General features: G+C 45.3%; 1 protein-coding gene and 1 long non-coding RNA gene across 4 annotated transcripts; one reads left to right on the top strand and one right to left on the bottom strand.

Moving 5' to 3' along the window:
• Positions 1 to 15,092, bottom strand: ZNF460 (zinc finger protein 460). Of its 3 annotated transcripts, none has more exons than XM_005590502.5 (3): positions 14,949 to 15,092; positions 10,378 to 10,504; positions 1 to 3,367 (listed from the first exon to the last, which is right to left on the bottom strand). In XM_005590502.5, the coding sequence occupies exons 2-3, from the start codon at positions 10,409 to 10,411 to the stop codon at positions 1,836 to 1,838; spliced, it is 1,566 nt and encodes a 521-aa protein (XP_005590559.2). In that variant the 5' UTR covers positions 10,412 to 10,504; positions 14,949 to 15,092; the 3' UTR covers positions 1 to 1,835. The 3 variants fall into 3 exon arrangements, with proteins under 3 accessions (XP_005590559.2, XP_005590558.2, XP_073881014.1); XM_005590501.5 differs by lacking the exon at positions 14,949 to 15,092 and adding an exon at positions 14,237 to 14,588; XM_074024913.1 differs by lacking the exons at positions 10,378 to 10,504; positions 14,949 to 15,092 and adding an exon at positions 14,237 to 14,588.
• On the top strand, positions 14,640 to 26,382 carry LOC101866342 (uncharacterized). The gene is made up of 4 exons (XR_006694176.3): positions 14,640 to 14,794; positions 17,719 to 17,795; positions 22,039 to 22,161; positions 25,140 to 26,382. It is a non-coding gene; the product is annotated as an uncharacterized lncRNA (long non-coding RNA).

The raw sequence follows: 26,382 nt of genomic DNA, 5'->3' as shown, positions 1-26,382 counted from the left end.
TCAAAGAGAGATCTACACTCCTATGTTTATTGAAGCACTATTCATAATAGCTAAGAAATCAATCTAAGTGTCCATTATCAGATGATTGAAGAAAGAAAACATGGCATATATACACAATGGAATACTACTCAGCCATGAAAAATAAACCTGTCATTCACAGCAACATGAATGAGCTTGAAAGACATTAAGTGAAATAAGCTAGGCACAGAAAGATAAATACTGTCTGTTTCTACTCATATGGAAGCATAAAAAGTTGAGTAGAATGGTGGTAACCAGAGGCTGGGAAGGATAGCAGCGAGGCAGACAGAGATTGGTTAACAAATACAAAATTACAGCAAGTGAGATTCCATTTCAATAAGTTGTAGTGTTCTGTGGCACTGCAGAATGAGTACAATTGGCAATACATTTTATACATTTTCAAATAGCTAGAAAAGCAGACTGTGAATGTTGCTAAACACAAAGAAATGATAAATGCTTGAGGAGATGGATATGCTAATTACCCTGATCATTACTCTTAGCACACATATATTGAAATATCACACCGAACCCCATAAACATTATGTGTCAATTAAAAACAATAAAAGAAACAAAAAGAATACCAAAAGAGAAATTCCAAAATATTCTGATTAAACATATTAATTACTATGACTGGACTAAATCCGTAGTGACAACTACCTTCATATACACATGCAGGTTCACCTGTTAAAATTCCAGTCACTTTATAGTCAGCCTACACACAATCTTCTGTAAGACTGAAAAATGAGATTCCTTCTTTGTGTTTATTTTCTGAGTTTATCATAATCCTTTAATTTAGCTACATGTCTTATTTCATTTTTGGTTCCAAAATGTCCTCTAGAAAATTGCTGAGGTGAACTTTTAACTATTTACTCTCTCTAAAGAGGAGTAAAGAAGCTGAGAAACCACAATCAGAGGGAAGAACTAGGACTCCCTGGATTACATTATGTACAAACAGCTACAATATCATCTCCATCCCGCAGAAAAATAAAGAAAAACAAATTAACAAGTAGATCCAGATCAAGAAAAAAGTATGTGTACCGGGTGGTTAAAGACACCTGAAGAAACAATTTTTTAAAAAAATCAAAGTGTTTGAAGTGTGCAGTAAAATGTGCCCATTCATATGTACATCCTTATCTCCTTAAATGTCAAAGTATTTCATAACTCAAGCCTCCATCTTTCTCATAAAGATATATGCTTCTGCTCCTCAAGAGTGGAGACAATGCTGTGGAACAAAGTAGGCTTTCACAAAATGTTTTCAAACAAACCATTTGTCTACAGCACTGGACAGCAGTGAATGTATACACAGGGAAAATAAAGGGGATGAGGCTCTTTTGTTTCTGAAACATTTTCCTCTCCCAAATAAAATAACGAGGAGATGACAAATTGCCATGGGCTTGTCAGGGAAGTCTGAAAGAAGCTGTGCTTCCATTTCTTTCTCTTCCCTATTACTCCTCCTCCTTTGCTTGAATGTCCCTGAGATAACATTTCACTGTAAACTAACAAGAAAGATGTGGCTGAAGGTTTTCCTAAGTGCACAATAACCACTGGGTCTCTCTCATGGGCGAATTATCAGATGTAGAATAAGACTCTTGGCTGTGTCAATTTCTAACATAATTGTTTAGATGACAAATGATTATCTAAAACAGGTTTTCACACAGAGATGATGCTTATGAAGCTTCTCTTCAGTATGAATGACCAGACGGTACGAAGTTTCCTCTCACCACAGATTTTCTTCAAGTGGTGATATTCAAAAACTCTTTCCCTAACAGGAATTCGTGGATGTTGACTGAAGTGTGTAAAAGGTCTTCCCACATCTGTTACAATGGTAGGGTTTCTCCCAGGATGAATCCGTTGATGTCGAGTGAGGAGGAATGAGCGGCAATTGAAGGCGTTTCCGTATTCACTGCACTCACTGGGCTACTCTCAGTCTGGATGATGGAGTGTTGAACAAGATCTGTGCTCTCGCAAGAAACGTTCCCACTCTGGATGCGTTCATGGGACTTTTCTGCGGTGTGAATCCGCTGGTGCCTTGTGAGGGGTGACCTGCGGTTGAAGGCCTTCCCGCACTCCACGCACTCATAGGGTTTCTCTCCAGTGTGGATGCTGAAGTGTCGAATGAGGTTTGTGGTCCGACAAAAGGCTTTCCCACATTGGATGCATACGTAGGGCTTCTCTCCAGTATGAATCCACTGGTGCCTTGTCAGCCCTGACATGCGGGTAAAAGCCTTTCCACACTGTAAACATTCATAGGGCTTCTCTCCAGTGTGGATGTTGAAGTGTCGAATGAGGTCTTTTCGAATGCTAAAGGCTTTCCCACATTCTTTGCACTCAAAAGGCTTTTCTCCAGTGTGGGCTCTTTCATGCAAGACATAGGTGGAGTAGTGAGTGAAGGCCTTTCCACACTGACTGCACACAAAGGGCTTCTCACCAGTGTGAATCCGCTCATGCTGCTTGAGGTGTGACCTGCAGTTGAAGGCCTTCCCACACTCAAGGCACTTAAAGGGCCTCTCCCCAGTATGGATAAAGAAGTGTTGAATGAGGGCTGTACTCTCATAAAAGCCTTTTCCACATTCGCTGCATGCGAAGGGTTTTTTCTCATTGTGGCTCTTGTTATGCAAAACGTAATTGGAGCGGTAGGTAAAGGCCTTTCCACATTCATTGCACACAAAAGGCTTCTCTCCACTGTGAACCCGCTGGTGCCGTGTAAGGTGTGACCCGCGGTTGAAGGTCCTTCCACATTCGCTGCACACAAAGGGCTTATCTCCATTGTGAGTCCGCTGGTGCCGTGTGAGGTGTGACCTGCGGTTGAAGTCTTTCCCACACTCCATGCATTTATAGGGCTTCTCCCCAGTATGGATGATGTGATGCTGAAGGAGGTGTTTGCTCTTGCCGAAGGCTTTCCCACATTCTGGGCAATCATAGGGCTTCACACGAGGGAGAATCTGCTCATGCTGAACAAGGAAGCAATTCTCATTAAACATTTCCTCGAATTTATAGGAATTTTCCCCTTCGTGAATCAAGGAATCTGTAACTGGTCCATATGAGTCAAATCCATAAAGAGCATCTTCTGGTGAGACTTGGTTCTGTATCATCATTGAACATATACCATCAGCTGTCGCCAAACCTTCATTTTCAAGGCTCATTTTCCCATGGAGATTCTCACTCTGTGGGTCTGTCCCTGGTCTCAAAAAGTATTCCTGCATTTCAGATGGCCCATCCTGATCCATGGCCTGCCCAAAATAGGAGTATCCTGGGACTCCCTGTGCCAGCTGTTCCTGGAGTGAGACTTCCTCAGGCAAGGCCAGGTGAGAAGGGATAGGCTCTACAGTCTCAGGTTTTGTGCTGTCACCTGAAGGGAATACAATACACAAAAGAGCTTATTAAGATAGTATAGAAGAAATGAAACCACCATTTTGGTGAGAACAGTAAGATGAAAATAGTGATGATTTGAAAATAGCTATGATTTGATGGGCTGGGTACAGTGTCTGATGCCTGTAATCTCAGCACTTTGGGAGGCTGAGGCAAGTGGATCACTTGAGGTCAGGAATTCGAGACCAGCCTGGCCAACATGGTGAAACCTCATGTCTACTAAAAATATAAAAATTGGCCAGGCTTGGTGGCAGGCGCCTATAATCCCAGCTACTTGGGAGGTTGAGACAGAAGGATCGCTTGAACCTGGGAGGTGGAGGCTGCAGTGAGCCAAGACTGAGCCACTACACTCCAGCCTGGGTGACAGAGGGAAACCCATCTCAAAAAAAGGCCAGGTGCGGTGGCTCACGCCTAAAATCCCAGCACTTTGGTTTGGGAGGTTGAGGTGGATCACCCGGGATCCACCCACCTCAGCTTCCAAGGTAGCTGGACTACAGGCATATGGACCACGCCTGGCTTTTTTGTTTGTGTTTTTGTTTTTTTAGATGGAATTTCACTCTGTTGCCTAGGCTGGAGCACAGTGGCATGATCTCAGCTCACTGCAACTTCTGCCTCCTGGGTTCAAGCGACTCTCCTGAATTAGCCTCCCGAGTAGCTGGGACTACAGGCGCCCGCCGCCTCGCCCGGCTAGTTTTTTGTATTTTTTAGTAGAGACGGGGTTTCACCGTGTTAGCCAGGATGGTCTCGATCTCCTGACCTCGTGATCCGCCCGTCTCGGCCTCCCAAAGTGCTGGGATTACAGGCTTGAGCCACCGCGCCCGGCCAATTTTTTGTATTTTTTTTTAAAGAGATGGGGTTTCACCATGTTGCCCAAGCTGGTCTCGAACTCCTGGGCTCAAGTAATCCGCCCACCTCTGCCTCCAAAGTGCTGGGATTATAGACGTGACCCACCGTGCCTGGCCAACTCTTGAAATTTTTAAAGAGAAACCCGGGGGAGAAGCTCAAGCAGAGTACAGACTGGAATAGAGATCCCCACTCACAGTCAAGATGAGACTAGGTGGACAACATAATGATGACACGGTATGGTGAGCTTGCTCAAGAATATGTCAAGGTGCTACAAGAGGCCAGGGAAGGGGCACTTAATGTAGCCTAAATGGGGCAGGGACAGGAAGAGGCCAAGGAAGCTTCCCAGAGGATGCTTCATGAGCTTAAAGTGAGAAGCACATATTAGCCTTAGGACATAGAATATACAAAGACACGGAGTCTTCAGCGAATCTAGGGGACTGCAGTGAGAGGAGGCAGCCCCATGAGAAGTTAAGGCTGGTCAGGATGCAGTGACAGGAAGGGGCAGAGAGGAAGCTGATGCTCAAGATTCTGCCTCAGGGACAGCCAGGGATGGCCACGGCTACTCCTAGGACAGAGCTCCTAGGACAGAGGGTGAACAGAATCCTGGTAGACATATAGAATCCACTGTGTCAGGGTGAAAAATAGGTGAAAAGGCTAACAAACAACTGGATCTTGAAAAAAGAAAATAATAAAACTTCTGCCAGGCACAGTGGCTCATGCCTGTAATCCCAGCACTTTGGGAGGCCGAGGCTGGCAGATCACGAGGTCAGAAGATCGAGACCATCCTGGCTAACACGGTGAAACCCCGTCTCTACTAAAAGTACAAAAAATTTGCCGGGCGTGGTGGCGGGTGCCTGTAGTCCCAGCTACTCGGGAGGCTGAGGCAGGAGAATGGCGTGAACCTGGGAGGTGGAGTTTGCAGTGAGCCAAGATCGCGCCACTGCACTTCTGCCTCGGAGACAGTGAGACTCCGTCTAAAGACAAAAAAAAAAAGAAAATAATAAAACTTTATATCAAGACAATAAAGATCTACCTGAATGAAGAAATTGATAATATAAAGTTATCAATTCTCTCAAAACTGATCCAGAAATTCAATACAACCCTGAGAAACAGTAACTTGAAAACACTAGAAAAAGACACAATCTGAAAGGTACTGCCTGTAATCCTGGCTACTCATGAAGCTGAGCCCAGGAGTTCAAGACCAGCCTGGGCAACATAGCCAGATCCCATCTCTTAAAAAAAATAGTAATAATAAATAAAAGGAATGTGTGGATTAGCCTTGGAGAGTATTTAAGAGTAACAAGGACTGGCTATGAGATAATAGATGAAGCCAACATAAAAGTGAAGATCAGAGTAAGAAGAGAACCAAAGTCTAGAGAGAATAGAAGAAGAGAATCTAAGAGGGCCCAATACTGAAGCACAAAATAGGAAAACTGTGCTGAATTGTGAGTTCATACTAAAGGGAGGTTAAGAGTGTAGCTCTGGAGTCAGAACATCTCAGTTCAAATCTTGCCTGCACCAAATCAGCTGATGTCAGATAAATGATTTAGCTGATCCTAGTCTCCACTTCCTCATCTGAAAAACAGAAACTCTCAGATTCTGTCTCACAGGGTGTGATGACGGTTAAATAGGAAAATTCTTGGCTGGGCACAGTGGCTCATGCCTGTAATCCCGTTACTTTTGGGAGGCTAAGGCAGAAGAATTGCTTGAGGCCCAGAGTTCAAGAGTAGCCTGGGCAATATAGCAATACCCCATCTCTACCAAAAAAAAATAAATTAGCCAGACATTGTAGCGTGAGCCTGTAGTCCAGCTACTTTGCAGAATTGCTTGAGCCCAGAAGTTTAAGGCTACAGTAAGCTACGATGGTGCCACTGCACTCCAGCCTGGGTGACAGAGCAAGATCCTGTCTCTTAAAAAAGGGGAAAATTTCTATAAAGCACTTGGCACAGTGCTAGACAGTACATAAGAGATCGGTAAATTGTGGGCCATCATCAGTTATCATTATGGTCACTGTTGTATTTGAAAATTAGGAATGAAAGGAGTGACCTTACAATGGTTTCTGTGCTGTGATACACAGAAACCTACCACAGGGACTCAAACAGTAAAATGAAATGATGTTTTTTTGTTTGTTTATTTTTTCGAGATGGGGTCTCGCTCTGTCATCCAGTCCGGAGTACAGTGGTGTGATCTTGGCTTACTGCAACCTCCACTTCCCAGGCTCAAGCGATTCTCCTACCCCATCCTCCTGAGTAGCTGGGATTATAGGCACCTGCCACCACACCCAGCTAATTTTTTTATTTTTAGTAGACATGGGGTTTCACCATGATGGCCAGGCTGGTAACTCCTGACCTCAAGTGATCTGCCTGCCTAGACCTCCCAAAAGGGAATGATGTTATCAAGTGATGATGAAGATGTGGAGCACTGGAAGCTTTCACATGTCCATGGTCAGAAAGTGAAATGGTACATTCTGCAGAACTGCTGGGCAGTTTCTTTTAAAGCTGAACATGGCCACACAGGGTAGCTCATGCCTATAATCCCAGCACTTTGGGAGGCCAAGGAGGGGAGATCAGTGCAGGCCACGAGTTCAAGATGAGCCTGGGCAACACAGTGAGACCCCATCTCTACGAAAGATAATAAAGAAAAAAAGAAAGCTGAATATACAACCTACTCCATGACCTGATGTGTACACACATTAGAGTATATTCTAACAGAATTTACTGTTAACAGAAAATTCAGAAACCAGTATTTACATCCACCAGAAAATATGAACAAGAATACTCTCAGCAACATCCTTCATAATATCCAAAAACTGAAAACAACAGGAACATCCATCAGCAGAGTAATGGACAAATGAATGGCAGTTTCACATACAATGAGAAACTACAACATACTGAGAATGAACCAGCTCCGACTGCATATAAACACGTGAAAAGAATAACACAGACGTGATGATCAAAAGACAGATATGTCAGAGAACACACTGTGCAGTTCAACAACAACCAACCAATCTGTGCTCTTGAAGTCTAAATACGAGCGAATAGAATTAAAGAGGCTATTGAGGGCATAAAATCCTGATGAGGAGCTGGAGATCGCCTGTGTATTGATGTAGGTGGCAGTTACTTTGGTTTATACATAAGCAAAAATTCAGTGAATGGACTTCTGTCTTTTTTTTTTTTTTTTTTTTTGAGACAGAGTCTCCTTTTGTCGCCTAGGCTGGAGTGCAGTGGCACGATCTCGGCTCACTGCAAGCTCCGCCTCCTGAGTTTAAGCGATTCTCCTGCCTCAGCCCCCCGAGTAGCTGGGACTACAGGTGTGCACCACCACGCCTGGCTAATTGTTTCATATTTTTAGTAGAGACGGGATTTCGTCATGTTGGCCAGGCTGGTCTCGAACTCCTGACCTCAGGAGATCCACCTGCCTCAGCCTCCCAAAGTGCTGGGATTACAGGCGTGAGCCACCACGCCCGGCCTCAGTGAATGGACTTCTTAAGATTTTTGCACAACACAGCATATGAGTTACAGCTTATTCAAAAAGTGAAAGAGATGGAGGCTTATTATGATGCCCAGGCTGGTCTCGAACTCCTAGCCTGAAGCAATCCTCCCATCTCAGCCTCCAGAGTAGCTGGGATTAGACGCATCTGGCTTCCATTTCAGGGTTATTAATTGACTTGACTGCATTATTGTTGTATCTCAGAGAATACAGAAGCCCAAGGAGAGAGACAGAGAGGGAATGGCCAGTAAGTGGAGCAGTCAGAAAACACATAACATTTATCAATAAAGCTGTCTTACATGGTGCAGTTTGAGGTGCCTCATAGCAATTACAACAGTAACATCAAAGATCACTGATCACAGATCACCGCAATAGATATAATATTAATAAAAAACATTTGAAATACTGCAAGAGGCCAGGCGCGGTGGCTCAAGCCTGTAATCCCAGCACTTTGGGAGGCCGAGGCGGGCGGATCACGAGGTCAGGAGATCGAGACCATCCTGGCTAACACGGTGAAACCCCGTCTCTACTAAAAAATACAAAAAACTGGCCAGGCGCGGTGGCTCACGCCTGTAATCCCAGCACTTTGGGAGGCCGAGGCGGGCGGATCACAAGGTCAGGAGATCGAGACCACGGTGAAACCCCGTCTCTACTAAAAATACAAAAAATTAGCCGGGCGCGGTGGCGGGCGCCTGTAGTCCCAGCTACTCAGGAGGCTGAGGCAGGAGAATGGCGTAAACCCAGGAGGCGGAGCTTGCAGTGAGCCGAGATCGCGCCACTGCACTCCAGCCTGGGCGACAGAGCGAGACTCCGTCTCAAAAAACAAAAAACAAAAACAAACAAACAAACAAAAAAAATACAAAAAACTAGCCGGGCGAGGTGGCGGCGCCTGTAGTCCCAGCTACTCGGGAGGCTGAGGCAAGAGAATGGCGTAAACCCGGGAGGCGGAGCTTGCAGTGAGCTCAGATCCGGCCACTGCATGCCAGCCAGGGTGACAGAGCGAGACTCCGTCTCAAAAAAAAAAAAAAAAAAAAAAAATTAAATACTGCAAGAATTACCAAAATGTGACACAGACAAAAAGTGAGCACATGCTGTTGGAAAAATGGTTGGGACAGACTTGCTCAATTCAGGTTTGCCACAAACATTCAACTTCTAAAAATACAGTAACTGCTAGGTGCAGTAAAGCAAAGTGCAATGAAACAAAGGTAAGCCTTTTTTGCCACATATTGTCTCATTTTACCCACGAGAAAATTGAGGCACTTTTCTGCACTGGCATGGGTATAAAGAAATAAAAAATTCTAAAAAGAAAATTAAGGCACAGAGGAGTTCAGTACTTTGCCCAGGAACACGCAGCTGACAAGGAGTAGAGCTAGGATTGGACTCTGAGGCATCAGACCTTGGTCTCCCAAGTGCTGTGCTCAGAGGAAATGCAGAACTCCCCTGTATGGTGCCAGGAGTCTCAAAACAAGGAGGCTATAAAGAAGAATGGGAGATACGAGTGGAAAAACTCAATCCTAAGGGAACCGGGCAGCAGAGTGAGGGGTAGACGTGGTGACTCCATACTTCGACATTTCATGAACCACTGAAAAATAAAAAACTGGGAGGGAACTCCAAACAGCAATTTTGCCACATACAGACATTTGCACAAACATCAAAATCAACACTTCACAAAAGAAAGAACTTGTATCAAGAAAAAAATGCAACAAACAGCATCTCACAATGAAGGTATATCTGTTAAACTGAATGAATGAATTTTCTGAGGTGTTCATTGCAATGGCCCTATTATCCTTACTCACTGAGGATGGGGATGCTGGGAAAATTAAGTGAGAAGAGTATCAACAGAGAAACAACAAAAATATGTAGGAAGTAGTAGTGCTAAGGAATGTGTGAGTCTCAGAGAACAAGAACTAGATGGTCACTTTATTCCACACAATAGCTAAGCCAGAAAAAGCCACTATGAAAAGACAGTGACAGGAGCAGACCCATAAAGGGAAGCCAGCACAAGATACCCAGTGTTAGTCCCACAAGGGGCCTGGCTGCAAATCCCACCTTTGGGTTCTACAAAACATCCCCATTTCCTGGTAACGGATCCCTCTCCTTTGGCTGTGACCACAAGCAAACTACATTTCTTAGCCAACCCTTTCTAAGTAAGACACAAAGAGATCAGGAGGAATCAAGTGAGTCAAAATAATGAGGCCAGGCGTGGTGGCTCATGCCTGTTATCCCAGCACTTTGGGAGGCCAAGGTGGGCAGATCACCTGAGGTCAGGAGTTTGAGACCAGCCTGACCAACATGGAGAAACCCCATCTCTACTAAAAATAAAAAAATAAGCTGAGTGTGGGGGCACATGCCTGTAATCCTAGCTACTCTGGAGGCTGAGGCAGGAGAATCACTTGAATCCGGGAGGCGGAGGTTGTGGTGAGCCAAGATCACGCCACTGCACTCCAGCCTGGGCAATAAGAGCGAAACTGTGTCTCAAAAAAAAAAAAAAAAAAAAGAAAAAAAAAAAATTGAGTCAAGCTTTGGGAAACAGGAGGGCTGGCTCCCAAGACCTATTCCACTAGCCCGGCCTGAAGCCAGAATGAAGCTGAATTAGGCTAGAATGAAGCTGCTTTCAGGTGCCCCTGATGTTGGAGAGGAGAGGACAGGCCTTACCCAGTGCGACCAGAAGCCCACAGGTCTCCAGCATCACCTCCACGTACAAGGCCCTCTGGGTCACGTCCAACTGCCCCCACTCCTCCTGGGTAAATGTCACAGCCACGTCCTCGAAGGTCACAGACTCCTGAAAAGTCAAACAGAGCCAGTAATGTTTCCTTTGCAACTGTGGAATAGGATTAGAACCTGTCACTCCAGCACTGCAAAAGATGCACAGAGAATCAAAGGCCAAATCACCAAGCACCTCCAAAGGGCCTAGATCTGTGCTAGGATCAAGGGGAATGTGGACACTGCCTTGCATGGATTACAGCAGCGAAGAGGAGACAGAAGAGGCTGAGGCAGAATTGCTTGAACCTGGGAGGTGGAGGCTGCAGTGAGTTGAGATCGTGCCACTGCACTCTAGCCTGGCAACACAGCAAGACTCCATCTTAAAAAAAAAAAAAAAAAAAAAGGCCTCATATGCAGGAAACCACTAGAACTTGACACAGAAATAAGGTTAGGACAATCCGAAGCGGACTGAGAGGCACAGACAGTAAGCACTCTGACATATCAGAGGAATGGGAAAGAATAATAATAATAACATCAACACCAGCAACAATAACAGGAACAGTACCTGAGTCTTACCGATCCTCCCTGTGTGCCTGCCTCATGCTGACAGGTTTACATGCCATGGTAAAGTGACTGAAAGTCCCCAGCTCAGGAGCCAGACTCCTGAGGTTTAAAACCAAATTCCTGAAATCAACATGTGCCTGCTATGTGACCTTAGGGACCTCATTTCATTTCGCTGAGCCTCGATTTCCAGGTTAGTATAACCGTGTTTCCCACCTCATCAAGAATAGTCAAGGCTGGGCATGGTGGCTCATGCCTGTAATCCCAGCACTTTGGAAGGCTGAGGCACGTGGATTACCTGAGGTCAGGAATTCGAGACCAGTCTGACCAACATGGTGAGACCCCGGCTCTATTAAAAATACAAAAAGTAGCCAGGTGTGGTGGCACAAACCTGCAATCCCAGCTACTAGGGAGGCTGAGGCAGGAGAATAGCTTGAACCTGGGAGGCAGAGGTTGCAGTGAGCCAAGATTATGCCACTGCACTCCAGTCTGGACAATGGAGCGAGACTCTGTCCCCCCCCCCCCAAAAAAAGAATAGTCAAAAGAACTAAAGAAAAACTGTTTGTAGGTTGGGCATGGTGACTCACACCTGTAATCCCAGCAGTTTGGGAGGCCGAGGTGGGCAGACCATGAGGTCAGGAAATCGAGACCATCCTGGCCGGCAAGGTGAAACCCTATCTCTACTAAAAATACAAAAATTAGCTGGGCGTGGTGGTGTGTGCCTGTAAGTCCTAGCTATTTGGCAGGCTGAGGCAGGACAATCACTTGAACGCGGGAGGCGGAGGTTGCAGTGAGCCAAGATCGCACCACTGAACTCTGGCCTGGCAACAGAGCTAGACTCTGTCTCAAAAAAAAAAAAAAAAAAAAAGGAAAGAAAATGAAACAAAGAAAAACTGTTTGTAAAAAAAGAAAAAAAAAAAACCAAAAAAACACCGAGGCAAAGGCTACACACGGCATCTGAATTTACCATCATCATCTCTATGTCATACTCAGAGACCTGAGGCCCAGATCTCAGGTCCCAGAAGCTCTACCAGTCTACCCAAAGTCACATGTCTTCATGTCTTTTTTTTTTTCCAGATGGTTTCACTCTGTCACCCAGGCTGGAGTGCAGTGGCACAATGTCGGCTCACTGCAGCCCTGACCTCCTGTGGTCTAGTGATCTTCCCACCTCAGCCTCCTGCGTAGCTGGGACTACAGGCACAAGATGCCACACCAGTCTAATTTTTTGTAGTTTTTGTAGAGATAGGATTTCCCCATGTTGCCCAGGCTGGTCTTGAACTCCTGGGCTCAAGCAGTCCACCCACCTCGGCCTCCCAAAGTGCAGGGATTACAGGTGTGAGCCACCATGCCCAGCCCAGAGTCACAGGTCTTATCAACAGAGGCAGGATTTAAGCCCAGGGCCCTCTGGTCTAATTATGTAACCTGACATTTCTCTATTAGCAAAGTTAATGCAGTTAATGAGGATGAAGCATTTCAAATCCATATATCCATTTCAGCCACTCCCATGGACAAGCGCAGAGAAGTGTAGTCATCATCATCCACCTCACCAAAGAATCACCTGAGGTGGTGCCACCTGATCAGGTGTTAGGGCCTGGACCTGCTTCCAAGGAGAATTCACAATGAGCCATCACTTCCTTTTCTACCTGAGTCCTACTAGCAGGTAACCCTGAAGCCAGAATATTCCAGCAGCAAGCAAACAAGAGTCACAGAGGGCACAGCAGGTTGTAGCCATGAGAATATGGGCCCATCTGCAGATTATATCTATCCTGGCTGAGTAGGAGAGTACATTCAGCAACAAAACCATACAAACGTGCCCTCTCAGAATATGTCAGCAGGTAAGGGAGTAAGGGGAACCACATATAAAACCACCGTGGAAGCCACACAGGTCCCCTGGGAACTCCTTAAACAACCAATATACCATTTTTTAAGTCTACACAGTTCCCCCAGTATGAAAGGCCATGACTCCTCATGCCCAAGACCACGGCTAGAAGGAGGCCTCATCTTGCAAAGTTTACTTTAGGTGTCACCCCCAGGCCTCCCTAACCATTGCAGGTAAAGAAGAGGTTAAAAACAGACTATGATGGTAAACATACCAGTTGTTAGTTTCTGATACTTAAGAGCTACAGTGATGCAAGGCAAGTAATTGAACGTCTGTGACCCTCAAATTGCTCTTGTGTAAAACAATGATGACAATATAACCTAATTCTAAAGAGTTCAGGATTAAGCCGGTGCGGCGGCTTACACCTGTAATCCCAGCACTTTGGGAGACCAAGGCGGGTGGATCACCTGAGGTCAGGAGTTTAAGACCAGTGTGGCCAACATGGTAAAACCCCGTCTCTACTAAAAATACAAAAATTAGCCAGGCGTGGTGGCGTGCACCTGTACTCCCAGCTACTCAGGAGGCTGAGGCAGGAGAATCGCTTGAACCCAGAAGACGGAGTTTGCAGTGAGCCAAGGTCACACCACTGTACTCCAGCCTGGACGACAGAGCAAGACTCCGTCTCAAAAAAAAAAAAAAAAAAAAAAAAAAAATCAGGATTACACGAGCTGAGGGTTAAATATTACCCACCGATCAGCCCACAGCAAGGACTCAACGACAGTCAGTTAATATCATTCTTTCTAATTATTTTTCTTTGTTCTCATTACGTCCTTGACAAACTCAAATCCACAAGCTTCTTTAACACCATCAGATTCTCTACACAAAAATACCAGACTCTGGGCAAGGGTGTAAGGTGCCACTTTAGCCGGAGTTGCCAAAAAAGGCACCTCCAAATACGTGACATCTGGACAGAGGCCAGAAGGATGTGGGACGGAGGCCCCCCACTACCGCGGCAGTGTTCGAGGTAAAGGGGGGTCAAGGAGAAAGGCTGGAAAATGGAAGAGGAGTCTGTACGGTCAGCTTGGTGGCTCTGAAGAGCAAAGGACCAGGGAAAAACGCAAAGACACAAGGTCGGGGTGGTTGGCCAAGGGGATGGGGTAGGGGCTGGCAGGCCGCAGACAAGGCTGGATTTAGGGGAAGTGTGATGAGAGCCCCAGAAGGAAGCATCACTCCTCCTTCAACCACGGATTGAACACCTATCAGAGGCCAACACTGTTGCAGGACTGCGGATAAAGGAAATGACAAGCCACGGCCATTTCTCTTAAACGATGGCGACAAAGAAAAATCCTGTGGCTGTCTTGGCTTCCAGCCTGCCCACGAGGCCTCCAGAAATAGCAGAGCAGCAGCAAGTCCGAAACCTCGTCCACTCACCTGCGCCGGAGCCATCCACGCCGCCGCCATCCCGGGAATGCCGCGGATCAGCCGACCACAGCCCTTCTCTGTCCTGGGCGGGGCGACCTCGGCTGACTTTCGCACTCTGAGCCTCAGTTTTCCCCCCAAAAAAATGCGCACAAGGCCCAGGGCGCAGCGTCGGGGCTGAGGAGACGGAGGGCGGCTGCGGAGGCCTAGGCCTCGACGGGCGCCAGTGGGATGCCTCGTTAGGGGAGAAGCGGGGCGTCAGGCTCCCGCCAAGACGCGGAGAAGGGGCGTAACCGCTTCACTACCCTTCCCTGCTCAGGCCGCAGAACGCGCCCACCCAGCGCTCTAGGCCCCACACTGTTTCAGGGCCAAGCCGGCCCACGGAGATGACGTCACACGAAGAAGCGGAAGTCCCGCCTCCGCCGCCCTGGCCCGCAGAAAACGCTCCTGTCCTGGGCCGTCAATGGCCCAGAGTCCGCGGCCGACGCAAGGGACGGTGCCTTCTGGGTAATGCAGTTTTTCCCTTACATCTACCGGGTGTGGGAACTCACCCAGCGCATCCGACTCCACGTAAGTGCGCACCAGAACCCCCGCGTCGTCTTAGGGCCGCCGCTTTAGTATAGGCACACGTCGGAGGGTCGAAAGGTCCCTTCAAGCTCAGGAAAATCGAGGTCAGGAGGCGGGGATAGTCGCCCCGATTCAGACCCCGAACAAAGGTGCTTACCCTGCTGTGGGGCTGGGCCCGCGACTTCTCGCTCGCTTTGCCTCTTTTCTGGATCTTTTCATAGAAGAAAAGGATAAATGAGCAGTTAAAATAGCCACCCAAAGGAGGACGCCTGACAGTGTGCCCGGCCTGCTGGGAAAGGACAGACCGCCCTCTATTGGGCCTCCTTTGGCCGGGCCCAGCCTTCAAAGGATGCAGGGACTTCCGGGTGATGTAATAGGCTTCGCGTTCGCCACGTGTGGACTTCCCATACCCTGAGGTGGGGAGGCTGCTAGTGGAGCAGGCTTGCAGGGAAGCCCAGTACTCCCATTTCAAGCATGATCAGTTTGAAACGTCAGTGAGACCTCAAAGCGTAGTGCCATCTACTCAACCTATGATTCAACATTGGCAGAGGGTTCGAGAATGGATATATAAATTTGAGAGTTACCGTAAACTGTTACTTCAAGTCATGTTATTAGGTGAGGCTATGAAAAGAATGGATAAGTGACGGGAAAGAGGGGAACCCTGGCCCAACCCAGCATTAACTGGTTGCAGACAGGAGACCAATAAAGTCATGTTAGGATTTTAACAATCCTATATTATGCAAAAGATATCTATATTATGCAAAGTGTTCGTAGTCCTCATCAGTAACTTTTTTTTTCTTTTCATGATTATGAAAGTGAGAGAATAAAGTCCAGCTTTCAATGGTTTGACGATATATATGGTTATGAAAATAGAAACAAGGTGTGCAGAACGTACTCCCCAAGAGATTTAATTTCGAGATTGAAAATAGTCAACGAATGGAGATGGGGTCAATTTCCTACACGATGCTGTCTATAAAATACTTCTGGAGAAATATTTTTGGCTAAATTAGTGTTCTAGCAACACTGTTATTCATCATTGGCAATAAAAAGACATCATTCTCTTTTTCACATACTTATGACTCTTATAATTAAATCTTTTTTTTTTTTGAGATGGAGTTTCACTCTTGTTGCCCAGGCTGGAGTGCAATGGCACGATCTCGGCTCACTGCAACCTCCGCCTCCTGGGTTCAAGCGATTCTTCTGCCTCAGCCTCCCAAGTAGCTGGGATTACAGGCATGAGACCCCACGCGTGGCTATTTTTAGTAGAGACGGGGTTTTTCCATATTGGTCAGGCCGGTCTCGAACTCCCGACCTCAGGTGATCCGACCGCCTCGGCCTCCCAAAGTGTTGGGATTACAGATGTGAGCCAACGCGCCTGGCCAGACTCTTATAATTAAATTTAAATGTTTTTTTCAGAGGCGTATGAACCAGAGCAACTCCATCTTAAATAGGAGCTGGGTAAAATGAAGCTAAAGCCTACTAGGCTGCATTCCCAGACAGTTAAGGCATTCTGAGTCACAGGATGAGATAGGAGGTCAGCACAAAATACAGGTCATAAAGACCTTGCTGATAAAATAGGTTGCAGTAAAGGAGCTGGCCAAAACCACCAAAACCAACACGGTGACGAGAGTGACCGCTGGTCGGCCTCACTGCTACACTCCCACCAGTGCCGTGACAGTTTACAAATGCCATGGCAATGTAAGGAAGTTACCCTATGTGGTCCGAAAAGGGGAGGCATGAATAATCCACCCATTGTTTAGCGTGTCATCAAGAAATAACCATAAACATTTGCAACCAGCAGCCCTCGGGGCTGCTCTGTCTATGGAGTAGCTATTCTTTATTCCTTTACTTTCTTAATAAACTTGCTTTCACTTTACTCTATGGTCTCGCCCTGAATTATTTCTTGCGCGAGATCCAAGAACCCTCTCTTGGGGTGAGGATTGGGACCCCTTTCCTGTAACATATTCCTGGCCACCGCGGAAGAGACTATACTGCAGAAACCCCTGACCCAAAGGCTAACTTTGGGTGTGTGGTGGGATCCAGTAACACCTTTCTTGCAAACCACAAAAGGAACAATACTGAGGAGATCCCCCTGACCCAAAGGAAATAGACTGCAGCACTGATTGGACCACTTTGGATAAGTGGTGGGGTATCCAAGTTAAGAATGGGATTGGGATAGACGCTCAAGTTAGGGGAGTTATAGTCTCTCCTAAGACAGAGTGGGTTAGAGGCCCCTCTTAATAAAAGGCAAGGACACTTGACCGACCTTGGGTTAGAGGCCCAAGTCAGGAGGATTAGAGTCGCTTCTAAGATTTAGGGGATTAGAGACCCCTCTCAGTAAAGTCTCTGCTGGCTAAGAACAGGTTTGGCACCGTGGGATGTTAACTCCTATTCTCTTTGGATTAATCTGCCTTGCATTCTTTGTTGATGACTGTGGGCAACAGGGTTAGGCATGTACAGGATCATGAGACACGGGGAGCTTTTTCCTCCCGCAAAAGGGGAAACTTGAGAGCTGAGGGCACTGCCGGAAAAAAATACCTTCACGACAGCAGCCGCAGCCGCCTGAACTTTTCAGTGTCACTACAATGGGTGGGTCTTTCTCTGGCCTCCCTGATCATTTCCCCTTCCTTGGGAAAGTATTGCCTGTGGAAAGTATTTCCTGGGAAAATATTACCTGGGAAAGTATTTCCCTTTCTTATCTTTTCTGTTACTCAGGGCGACCATCTTCCCCAGAGACCACATGTTGAAACTCCAAGTCAGAGGCTGGATTAAAGATGACGGGGCCCATCTGGGGGCAAATTTAAGCCTTGCCATTTTAATATTGGGTGCTAAGCAGAGTGGCTAATGTGTATGTTTTATCGCATGTATTTTGTTCTGGTCAGAATGAAAAAAGGTAATTTTTCTTTATAATGCGACTTGGCCCCCAGGGCAATGCTGCCACAAGCCAGATCACTGGGACCACTCAGAAAAAGGGAACACAGAAATCTCGCATGCCAGCAAAAGGGTAAGAATTTGTTACCAGTCAGATTTCTGATTTCTCTCTCTATGCAAATGGTTGAATGAATGGTAAAATAATAATAATAATAATAACAAATCAATAAATCAGTGTTTATCTCCTCTGTAAAGTTTTGATTAATGTGAAAAAGAATTGTAAGGCTAGTCTTAAGCTGGTGTATTTTGTGCTTTGAATTCATTTTTCTGTAGGATAAAACATGGGCTTAGAACACCTGTAAGCCCGCTTTTCAAGACGACCCAGCAAGCTGGTCAAGTCCCTGACACAAACAAACTGGATGAAGTCTCCCCCTTGTTTTATGTCCTTGGGAGCTTGGCCTTTTAACCATGTAGTGGTACCTTCTCTTGGTCTCTGCCTTCTAGGGAACAGGAATTTTAGGGTTCATGTCATAGTCAGCTCTAAAAATCATATTAAGTAGTTAAAAGCCCTTGCAAGCTCAAAATTAACTACTCTAGGCTTCTGTGAAAGGAAGTGGGCATCGTCCTGTGCTGTAGCTCAGTAACTAAGGTTTTTGCACTTCCACAGTGGCAGTCTGGGTTTGATACCCCACCTAGGAAGTAAGTCATTTCTGGTTTAATATCTGCGGGACCTTGTCTATTCTCGTCTCCTCCACAGACTGTTTTAAATTGTCCTTTTTCTGTGCACCTAGGAGATAACCTTTGGTAAAGTTCAGAAGCTAGAAATATTGGCTTCTTGGCATGGCTAAAGTTGGGTAATAAGAGATTTGAAAGGATTTCTTTTTTAAAGAGCACTATGGTTAAAAGTTAGCTTAATTAAAAGTGGATAGGCTGGGTGTGGTGGCTTATGCCTGTAATCCCAGCACTTTGGGAGGCCGAGGCGGGTGGATGACTTCATTACTGGAAGCCAGTAATCCAGTTAAAAAACTGGCAAATGAAAAACCTTACAAGTGCTGAATCTTTTGTGTGTCTGTGTATTTATATGTGTTGTATGTTTAGATATAAAAGAGTTCTAATTAGAGTTCTAATTAATTGCCTTAGAAAAATAAGTGCTTAAATCAAATATTTTGTCAGCAAAATAGAAACTGTAATGCATTTTTGTTCTTGTGACTTTAGTAATCTTTTGGAAAGAAAGACAGTTTTAGAGATTATTGGTAAAATAAAATATCTTGAAAATGTAGATGCTTGGTCTAAATTAAGGTCAGATATCAGATTGCTAAATGCTTTAAGGTCAAACTGTTTCTTTAACTTTTGAAAATTGTTCAATTTACCTACCCTTAAAGCCAGCAGATTCTAGGTAAGGCCTGGGGACCTCTGGAGTTAGCCACACCCCCTTTTAACCATAGTGCTTTTAACCATAGTGCTCTTTAGTTATGCTGGAGATTCAATTCCTATTTGCACTTCTGCCTGGTGTGTCCTAGGCAGGCTCCACACCTAGTACATAATTAAAATTCCTTACTTACCAAGGTTTTCACCAAAAATAAAAGTTGCTAAGAGTTAACATTATAACATGTAACTGACACTACTAAAGAAACAATTTTACATGGAAGGGGTGTAAGAAAAGCAAATGTGTTTTTGGTTAAAAAAAAAAAAGAAAAAGAAAATGATTATAAGAAGGCATGGAAATGTGGACATTTTTTCTGCCTAAAGTGTTGAACGTTTGTTTTAAGTAAGAAAAAAAATCTAAATATTTAAACAAGTTCTGGAAGGTTTATAAAAATTAATTGTAAGAGATTCTGTGTGTGAACATATTGGCTAAAGTTAAAGGGGTATTACTCTGTTTTTCCATAAATTAAACATTCATCTCAAAAAAAAAAAAAAAAAAAGAATCTTACCTTATAGTTAAACATTAAAATTGGGTAAATATGTCTATAAGGGTTTTTTTTTTTTTTTTTTTTTTTTGAGACAGAGTCTTGCTGTGTCACCCAGGCTGGAGTGCAGTGGCACTATCTTGGCTCACTGCAATCTCCACCTCCTGGGCTCAAGTGATTCTCCTGCCTCAGCCTCCCGGAGTAGCTGGGACTACAGGTACCTGGATAATTTTTTTTTTTTTTTTTTTTTTTTTGAGATGGAGTATCGCTGTGTTGCCCAGGCTGGAGTGCAGTGGCCCGATCTCTGCTCACTGCAAGCTCCACTGCCTCCCGGGTTCATACCATTCTCCTGCCTCAGCGTCCGGAGAAGCTGGGACTACAGGCGCCCGCCACCACGCCCCACTAATTTTTTTGTATTTTTAGTAGAGACGGGGTTTCACCGTGTTAACCAGGATGGTCTCCATCTCCTGACCTCGTGATCTGCCCGCCTCAGCCTCCCAAAGTGCTGGGATTACAGGCGTGAGCCACTGCGCGCGGCCTAATTTTTGTATTTTTAGTAGAGACGGGGTTTCACCATGTTGGTCAGGCTGGTTCGAACTCCTGACCTCATGATCTGTGCACCTCGGCCTCCCAAAGTGCTGGGATTACAGGTGTGAGCCACCGCATCCGGCCATCTATAAGGTTTTATTAAAAATTGGGCTTCACATTAATAGTACATTAATGTAAAGGTGAAATTTGGCTTATTTGGTATAAAGATCATACAGGAAGCATTATCAAATGTGAAATGGTGTTTTGCTTTCTTTGGATTATATTTGCATAAATATGTTATTGGTATATGTTCCAAAATTATGGGAAACTCCTATAATTCTAATATGACTTAGTGTATGTTATTAATAATTATAATTGTTATGTAAAATTTTGTGTGCCACAGAACCAAATTTCCTTATCAATTGTGGCCTTAATAGTGGCTGTCCTGAAACTTCTTATCATCCACAGACAATTGTCTTGTTTTAATCATCTTTAGAAGATGGTTTATAATCAACTATAGAACTCCAGGCTGGGCGGGTGCAGTGACTCAAACCTGTAATCCCAGCACTTCGGGAGGCCGAGGAGGGTGGATCACGAGGTCAGGAGTTGGAGACCAGCCTGGCCAACATAGTGAAACCCTGTCTCTACAAAAAAAATACAAAAAAAGTAGCCAGGCATGGGGGCGGGCACCTGTAATCCCAGCTACTCGGGAGGCTGAGGCAGGAGAATCGCTTGAACCTGGGAGGCAGAGGTTGCAGTGAGCTGGGATTGCGCCGCTGGACTCCAGCTCGGGTGACAGTGTGAGACTCCATATCCAAAAAGAAAAAAAAAGGGCCGGACACGGTGGCTCACGCCTCTAATCCCAGTACTTTGGGAGGCAAAGGCGGGCAGATCATGAGGTCAGGAGTTTGAGACCAGCCTGGCCAATACAGTGAAACCCTGTGTCTCCTAAAAATATAAAAATTAGCCGGGTGTGGTGGCGCAGGCCTGTAGTCCCAGCTCCTTGGGAGGCTGAGGAAGGAGAATCGCTTGAACCCAGGAGGTGAAGGTTGCAGTGAGCTGGGATTGCGCCACTGGACTCTAGCTCGGGTGACAGTGCGAGACTCTGTTTCAAAAAAAAAAAAAAAAGTGGGGGGGCCTGGGCATGGTGGCTCACTCCTGTAATCCCAGTACTTTGGGAGGCCGAGGCAGGCAGATCATGAGGTCAGGAGTTTGAGACCAGCCTGAATATGGTGAAACCCCATCTCTACTAAAAATGTAAAAAGTTAGCCAGGTGTGGTGGCACAGGCCTGTAGTCCCAGCTACTCGGGAGGCTGAGATAGGAGAATCACTTGAACCTGGGAAGTGGAGGTTGCAGTCAGCTGAGATTGTGCCACTGCACTCAAGCTTGGGCAACAGAGTGAGACTCTGTCTCGAAAAAAAAGAAAGAACTCTAGCAGGTGTTCTTAAATGCAGGTTTTCTGGCTGGGTGCGGTGGCTCACACCTGTAATCCCAGCACTTTCGGAGGCCGAGGTGGGCAGATCACGAGGTCAGGAGATTGAGACCAGCCTGGCCAACATGGTGAAACCCTGTCTCTACTAAAAATACAAAAAATTAGCCGGGCATGGTGGCAGGCGCCTGTAGTCCCAGCTGCTTGTAGTTCCAGGCTGAGGCAGGAGAATGGCGTGAACCTGGGAGGCGGAGCTTGCAGTGAGCTGAGATCAGGCCACTGCACTCCAGCCTGGGCGACAGAGCGAGACTCCAAAAAAAAAAAGCAGGTTTTCTGATAATTTTGGACATAGTGATATTAGAATAGAGGAAAAAACTTTTAGAACTCTCATAGAGAACTGAAATGTTCATAAGTATCAAACAGAAGTTAACTACATGGACTAAACTGAAGAAGTCTAATGTTTTTAACTTTGTTTAAAACATTGCTGGTCCTTTGTTTTGTTTTTCAGAGTCAAGGAAACTTTTCATTTGAGCTATTTGCAGCATTTACTAGTTGAATATACTCCTATGAACAAAATTTGGAAAGTATTTGTTTCTCTCTACCTGATTTCTCCAGAATTTGGAAACTAGTTGTGAGTATTCTTAACTTATGGCAATATAGTTATTTGCATAAATGCAATAAGAATCTGTTTTCCTTTATAACAGGACATAATTGGAGAAATTGGTTATTTTACCAAGGGTTTGACCAGAATGATGTGCTTTCCTTTAAGGAATCAAAGTTGACTTGTAGAGCCAATAAAAGCCCTTTGGGGAACTGGCCTCACACCTTTGCCTACACAGTCCCTCTACAGAGTTTCTGACCTGTGGTTAAGTAAAGAATGTCACTTTCTCACAGTCCAGGAGCTCCACATTATCTTAGGACCTCAAAAGGAGAGGAATTTACCCAACTTATAGGTATTTGAAGGTACATACCCATGGCAGGGCTCAGCTTTAAAAAAGTCTTATCGGAGATTCTCTATGAAACAAAGTTCCATCAAAGCCAATTAAAAAGCCTATGTAGGCCAGGCGCGGTGGGTCATGCCTGTAATCCCAGCACTTTGGGAGGCCGAGGCGACTGGATCACAAGGTCAGGAGATCAAGACCATCCTGGCTAACGTGGTGAAACCCTGTCTCTACTAAAAATACAAAAAATTAGACAGGCGTGGTGGCGGGCGCCTGTAGTCCCAGCTCCTCGGGAGGCTGAGGCAGGAGAATGGCGTGAACCCGAGAGGCAGAGCTTGCAGTGAGCCGAGATTGTGCCACTGCACTCCAGCCTGGGCGACAGAGCGAGACTCCATCTCAAAAATAAAAAATGAAAAAAGCCTATGTGAAAAATAATTATTCTTGCTGCACTTTATATAAATAATCAGACCAAGTATAATAAAGCAAAACAGGCTTACCCTAATTTGTCTTTAGTAAAAATGGGAAACTGGAGAGAGAAATATTGTATTTCAAGAACTATGGTATACTTGTTACTAAATTCTAGTCTCATTAGTTCTTTTTAAGTTTGTTTCTGTAATTTAAGCTAACCCTGCTTATTCCTGTGAACCAACATCTCTGATTGCTGCTCAGAAGAAACAAGAGGGATGGGTAATGTAAAAATCTGGATCAATATTCTAATTCTGGGCACATTATAATCAGCTAACAACCCCATGTCAGCTTAGTTCCAACAGTTGCTCAGTTCATGAAAAGCCTTCTAATTTAGTTTACTTAGAATAACTTTACTTATTTTGCTTTACTCTTGTGGAATATATTGCTGTTATACTCTTTGTGTAGGAATACAGGACAAGCTTACTGAATGTTTTCTTTTTATTCTTTTTTGTTTGATGGAGTCTCACTCTGTTGCTCAGGCTGGAGTGCAGTGGCACGATCTCGGTTCACTCTGCCTCTCGGGTTCAAGAGATTCTCCTGCCTCAGCCTCCCGAGTAGCTGGGACTACAGGCACGAGCCACCATGCCCCACTAATTTTTTGTATTTTTAGTAGAAACGGGGTTTCATCATGTTAGCCAGGATGGTCTTGATCTCCTGACCTTGTGATCCACCCGCCTCGGCCTCCCAAAGTGCTGGGATTACAGGTGTGAGCCACCGCGCCTGGCTGGAAACTTCTGTTTTTAAAACTATCAGATCTGGTGAGACTCCTTCACTGTCATAGCAGCGCAGGAAAGACCCGGCCCCATAGTTCAGTCACCCCCCACCGATCCCTCCCATGACACACGAGAATTGTGAGAGTTACAGTTCAAGATGAGATTTGGGTGGGCACACAGCCAAACCGTATCATATGGGGTCTCACTATGTTACCCAGCCTGTCTGTGAACTCCTAGGTTCAAGTGATCCTTCGGCCTCAGCCTCCCAAGTAGCTGGGACTACAGGTGCACACCACCATGCCCAGCTTGGAAATCAAATTTCAACATGAGTTTTGGTGGAGATGAACTATTTCCAAATCTTAGCATCTCCTTTACCTTATGTGTATAAGATGGGATTCACAAAACACACATAGAAGCACTTATATTTATTTGATTTTTAATATATGTACTGCTAAGGTGAGCACTTACTTGAGTTTTCAAAAATTAAAACCAGTAATTAATAAGGCTTGCCCATAAATAAGGAGAAGAAACCAATCTTAAAAAAGAATTGCAAATAGTATACATAGATATCACCATCGCCTTTCAGACAGTAGAGCTTTGTGGTCTTCCCCTTGAGATGGCTGGACTTAGTGACTAATTGTGGAAAGTGAAAACAGTAACTTGACAGGAGAAACCTGGCAGACAACCACCTAACCAAGTGATCAAGGTTAGCATCACTTAAGTCAATTTTTTTTTTTTTTTTTTTTTGAGATGGAGTCTCACTCTGTCGCCCAGGCTGGAGTGCAGTGGCACGATCTCAGCTCACTGCAACGTCTGCCTCCCAGGTTCAAGCCATTCTCCTGCCCCAGCCTCCTGAGTAGCTGGGACTACAGGTGCCCGCCACCACACCCAGCTAATTTTTGTATTTTTAGTAGAGACGGGGTTTCACCGTGTTAGCTAGGATGGTCTCGATTTCCTGACTTCGTGACCTGCCTGTCCCGGCCTCCCAAAGTGCTGGGATTACAGGCGTGAGCCACCGTGCCTGGCCCATTTTAGTCATCTTGACATCAAGTAACACCTACTATGATGATACAAGGAGGACACTTTGCCAATCTGATGTTCTTCCCCTTAACCCACAATTCTAGACTAATAATGAAAAAATATCAGACAAATGCAAATTAAGGGACGTTGCATGATGAGTACTCCAGAAGTATGTAGATCATGAAAAACAAGAAAAGATAGAGCAACTGTCCCAGATGGAAGAAAACTAAAGCAATGAGATGATTAAGTGAAATGTGGTGTCCTGGACTGGATCCTGCAACTGCAGGACATTAGTGGAAAAACACTGATGAAAACCAAATGCAGTGCGTAGTTCAGTTAGTAGTAGTAGTATACCGATGTTAATTTCTTAGCTTTGACAAATACGTCATAGACTTGTCACGTATTAACATGAGGTGGAGCTGCATGAAGTTATATAGGAACTCCATAATATCTTTGCTTCTTTACAGCTAAAATTATCAGAAAATAAAAAGTTTAAAACAAGAAAAGCAAGGAGAGACTTCTGGCATGGCAGCATAAGGAGCTCTGTGGGCCCACTCCCCAAGAAAACTGTTGAAAATTATTAAAAACAAAAATGAAAAAAAAAAAAAAAGTCACGTCTCTGGAGAGATAGTCCTAAGGGGATACATCAAATGAAAAAATATTTATTCAAGAGAATCTGTCCTTCTGTAAGAACTGTGAGAGTCAGTGGTATTTGAACCAAGACTATCTCTTTCCTTCAACCTTCCCAATTCAGTGATAGGGAAACTATACTCCACAGTGTTGTAGACAAGAACACAGGGCTCTCCCTCCCAGCTTCCAGACAGGGGGCTGTCTTCTCAGCAGGGTAGGATGTCAGCACTTCTTATCTTGCCACCAGAAACTTGCTGAGGCCAGATCCATAGTGAGTGCAGCCCCAGAGGCAGGAGCTCCCTTCCTCCACCCATCCAGTGTTGGTGAGATGAGGGCTCTTCCTTGGGCACCTTGATGCTGAGTACTGGGGATTCATCACACTTGCCCCACTGAAAGTCTGTAGTTGTGTACCATGACAGGGCAGCTGAAAAGACATGAGGCCAATGGCCACCCACTACCACTGAGCACTCAGCCCTCAAAGCAGGGATGTCAGAAGTGGACCATTTTTCTCACTCCCAGCTTTAGAGCCCAGATCCAGAGATACTGCCTGAGGGGACAAGCAGAGAACCTGGAAAGAAACATGTGGGGGTAGGCCAACCTGAGGTAGAACAAATATCAAACAGTTTGGGAACCCAAAAAGCCTGATTTTTTGTTTGTGTGTTTGTTTTTGAGATGGAGTTTTGCTCTGTCACAGAGGCTGGAGTGCAATGGCACGATGTCGGCTCACTGCAACCTCCGCCTCCTAGGTTCAAGCTATTCTCCTGCCTCATCCCAAGTAGCTGGGATTACATTTTTGTAGTTTTTAGTAGAGACAGGGTTTCACCATGTTGACCAGGCTGGTCTCAAACTCCTGACCTCAAGTGATCCACCTGCGTTGGCCTCCCAAAGTGCTGGGACTACAGGCGTGATCCACCGTGCTTGGTCAAGCCTGATAAAAAGCTTTGGAGCAATTTATGCCTCTGGGTGTTGAAAGTGGTGTAATTCTGAACTCGCTTCTCAAACCACATCAGTGGTCTATGGTGGAAGAATCAAGAATACCCAGGCTCTCTGGTTATGAAGGTAATAAATGGGTTCCAACCC

This window comes from Macaca fascicularis, chromosome 19 (assembly GCF_037993035.2).
Source record: "Macaca fascicularis isolate 582-1 chromosome 19, T2T-MFA8v1.1".
NCBI lineage: Eukaryota > Metazoa > Chordata > Mammalia > Primates > Cercopithecidae > Macaca > Macaca fascicularis.
Note: the sequence above shows the minus strand (reverse complement) of the source record. Positions and strands in the feature narration are given on the sequence as shown.

What these genes read in the sequence shown, in the direction of transcription:
- ZNF460 (XM_005590501.5), bottom strand. Translation starts at nt 14,266, where the DNA reads ATGGCGGCGGCGTGGATGGCTCCGGCGCAG. An exon ending in CGTGGATGGCTCCGGCGCAG is followed by an intron (nt 10,505 to 14,236) that starts GTGAGTGGACGA and finishes TTGACTTTTCAG; the next exon opens with GAGTCTGTGACCTTCGAGGA. An exon ending in TGGGCTTCTGGTCGCACTGG is followed by an intron (nt 3,368 to 10,377) that starts GTAAGGCCTGTC and finishes TATTCCCTTCAG; the next exon opens with GTGACAGCACAAAACCTGAG.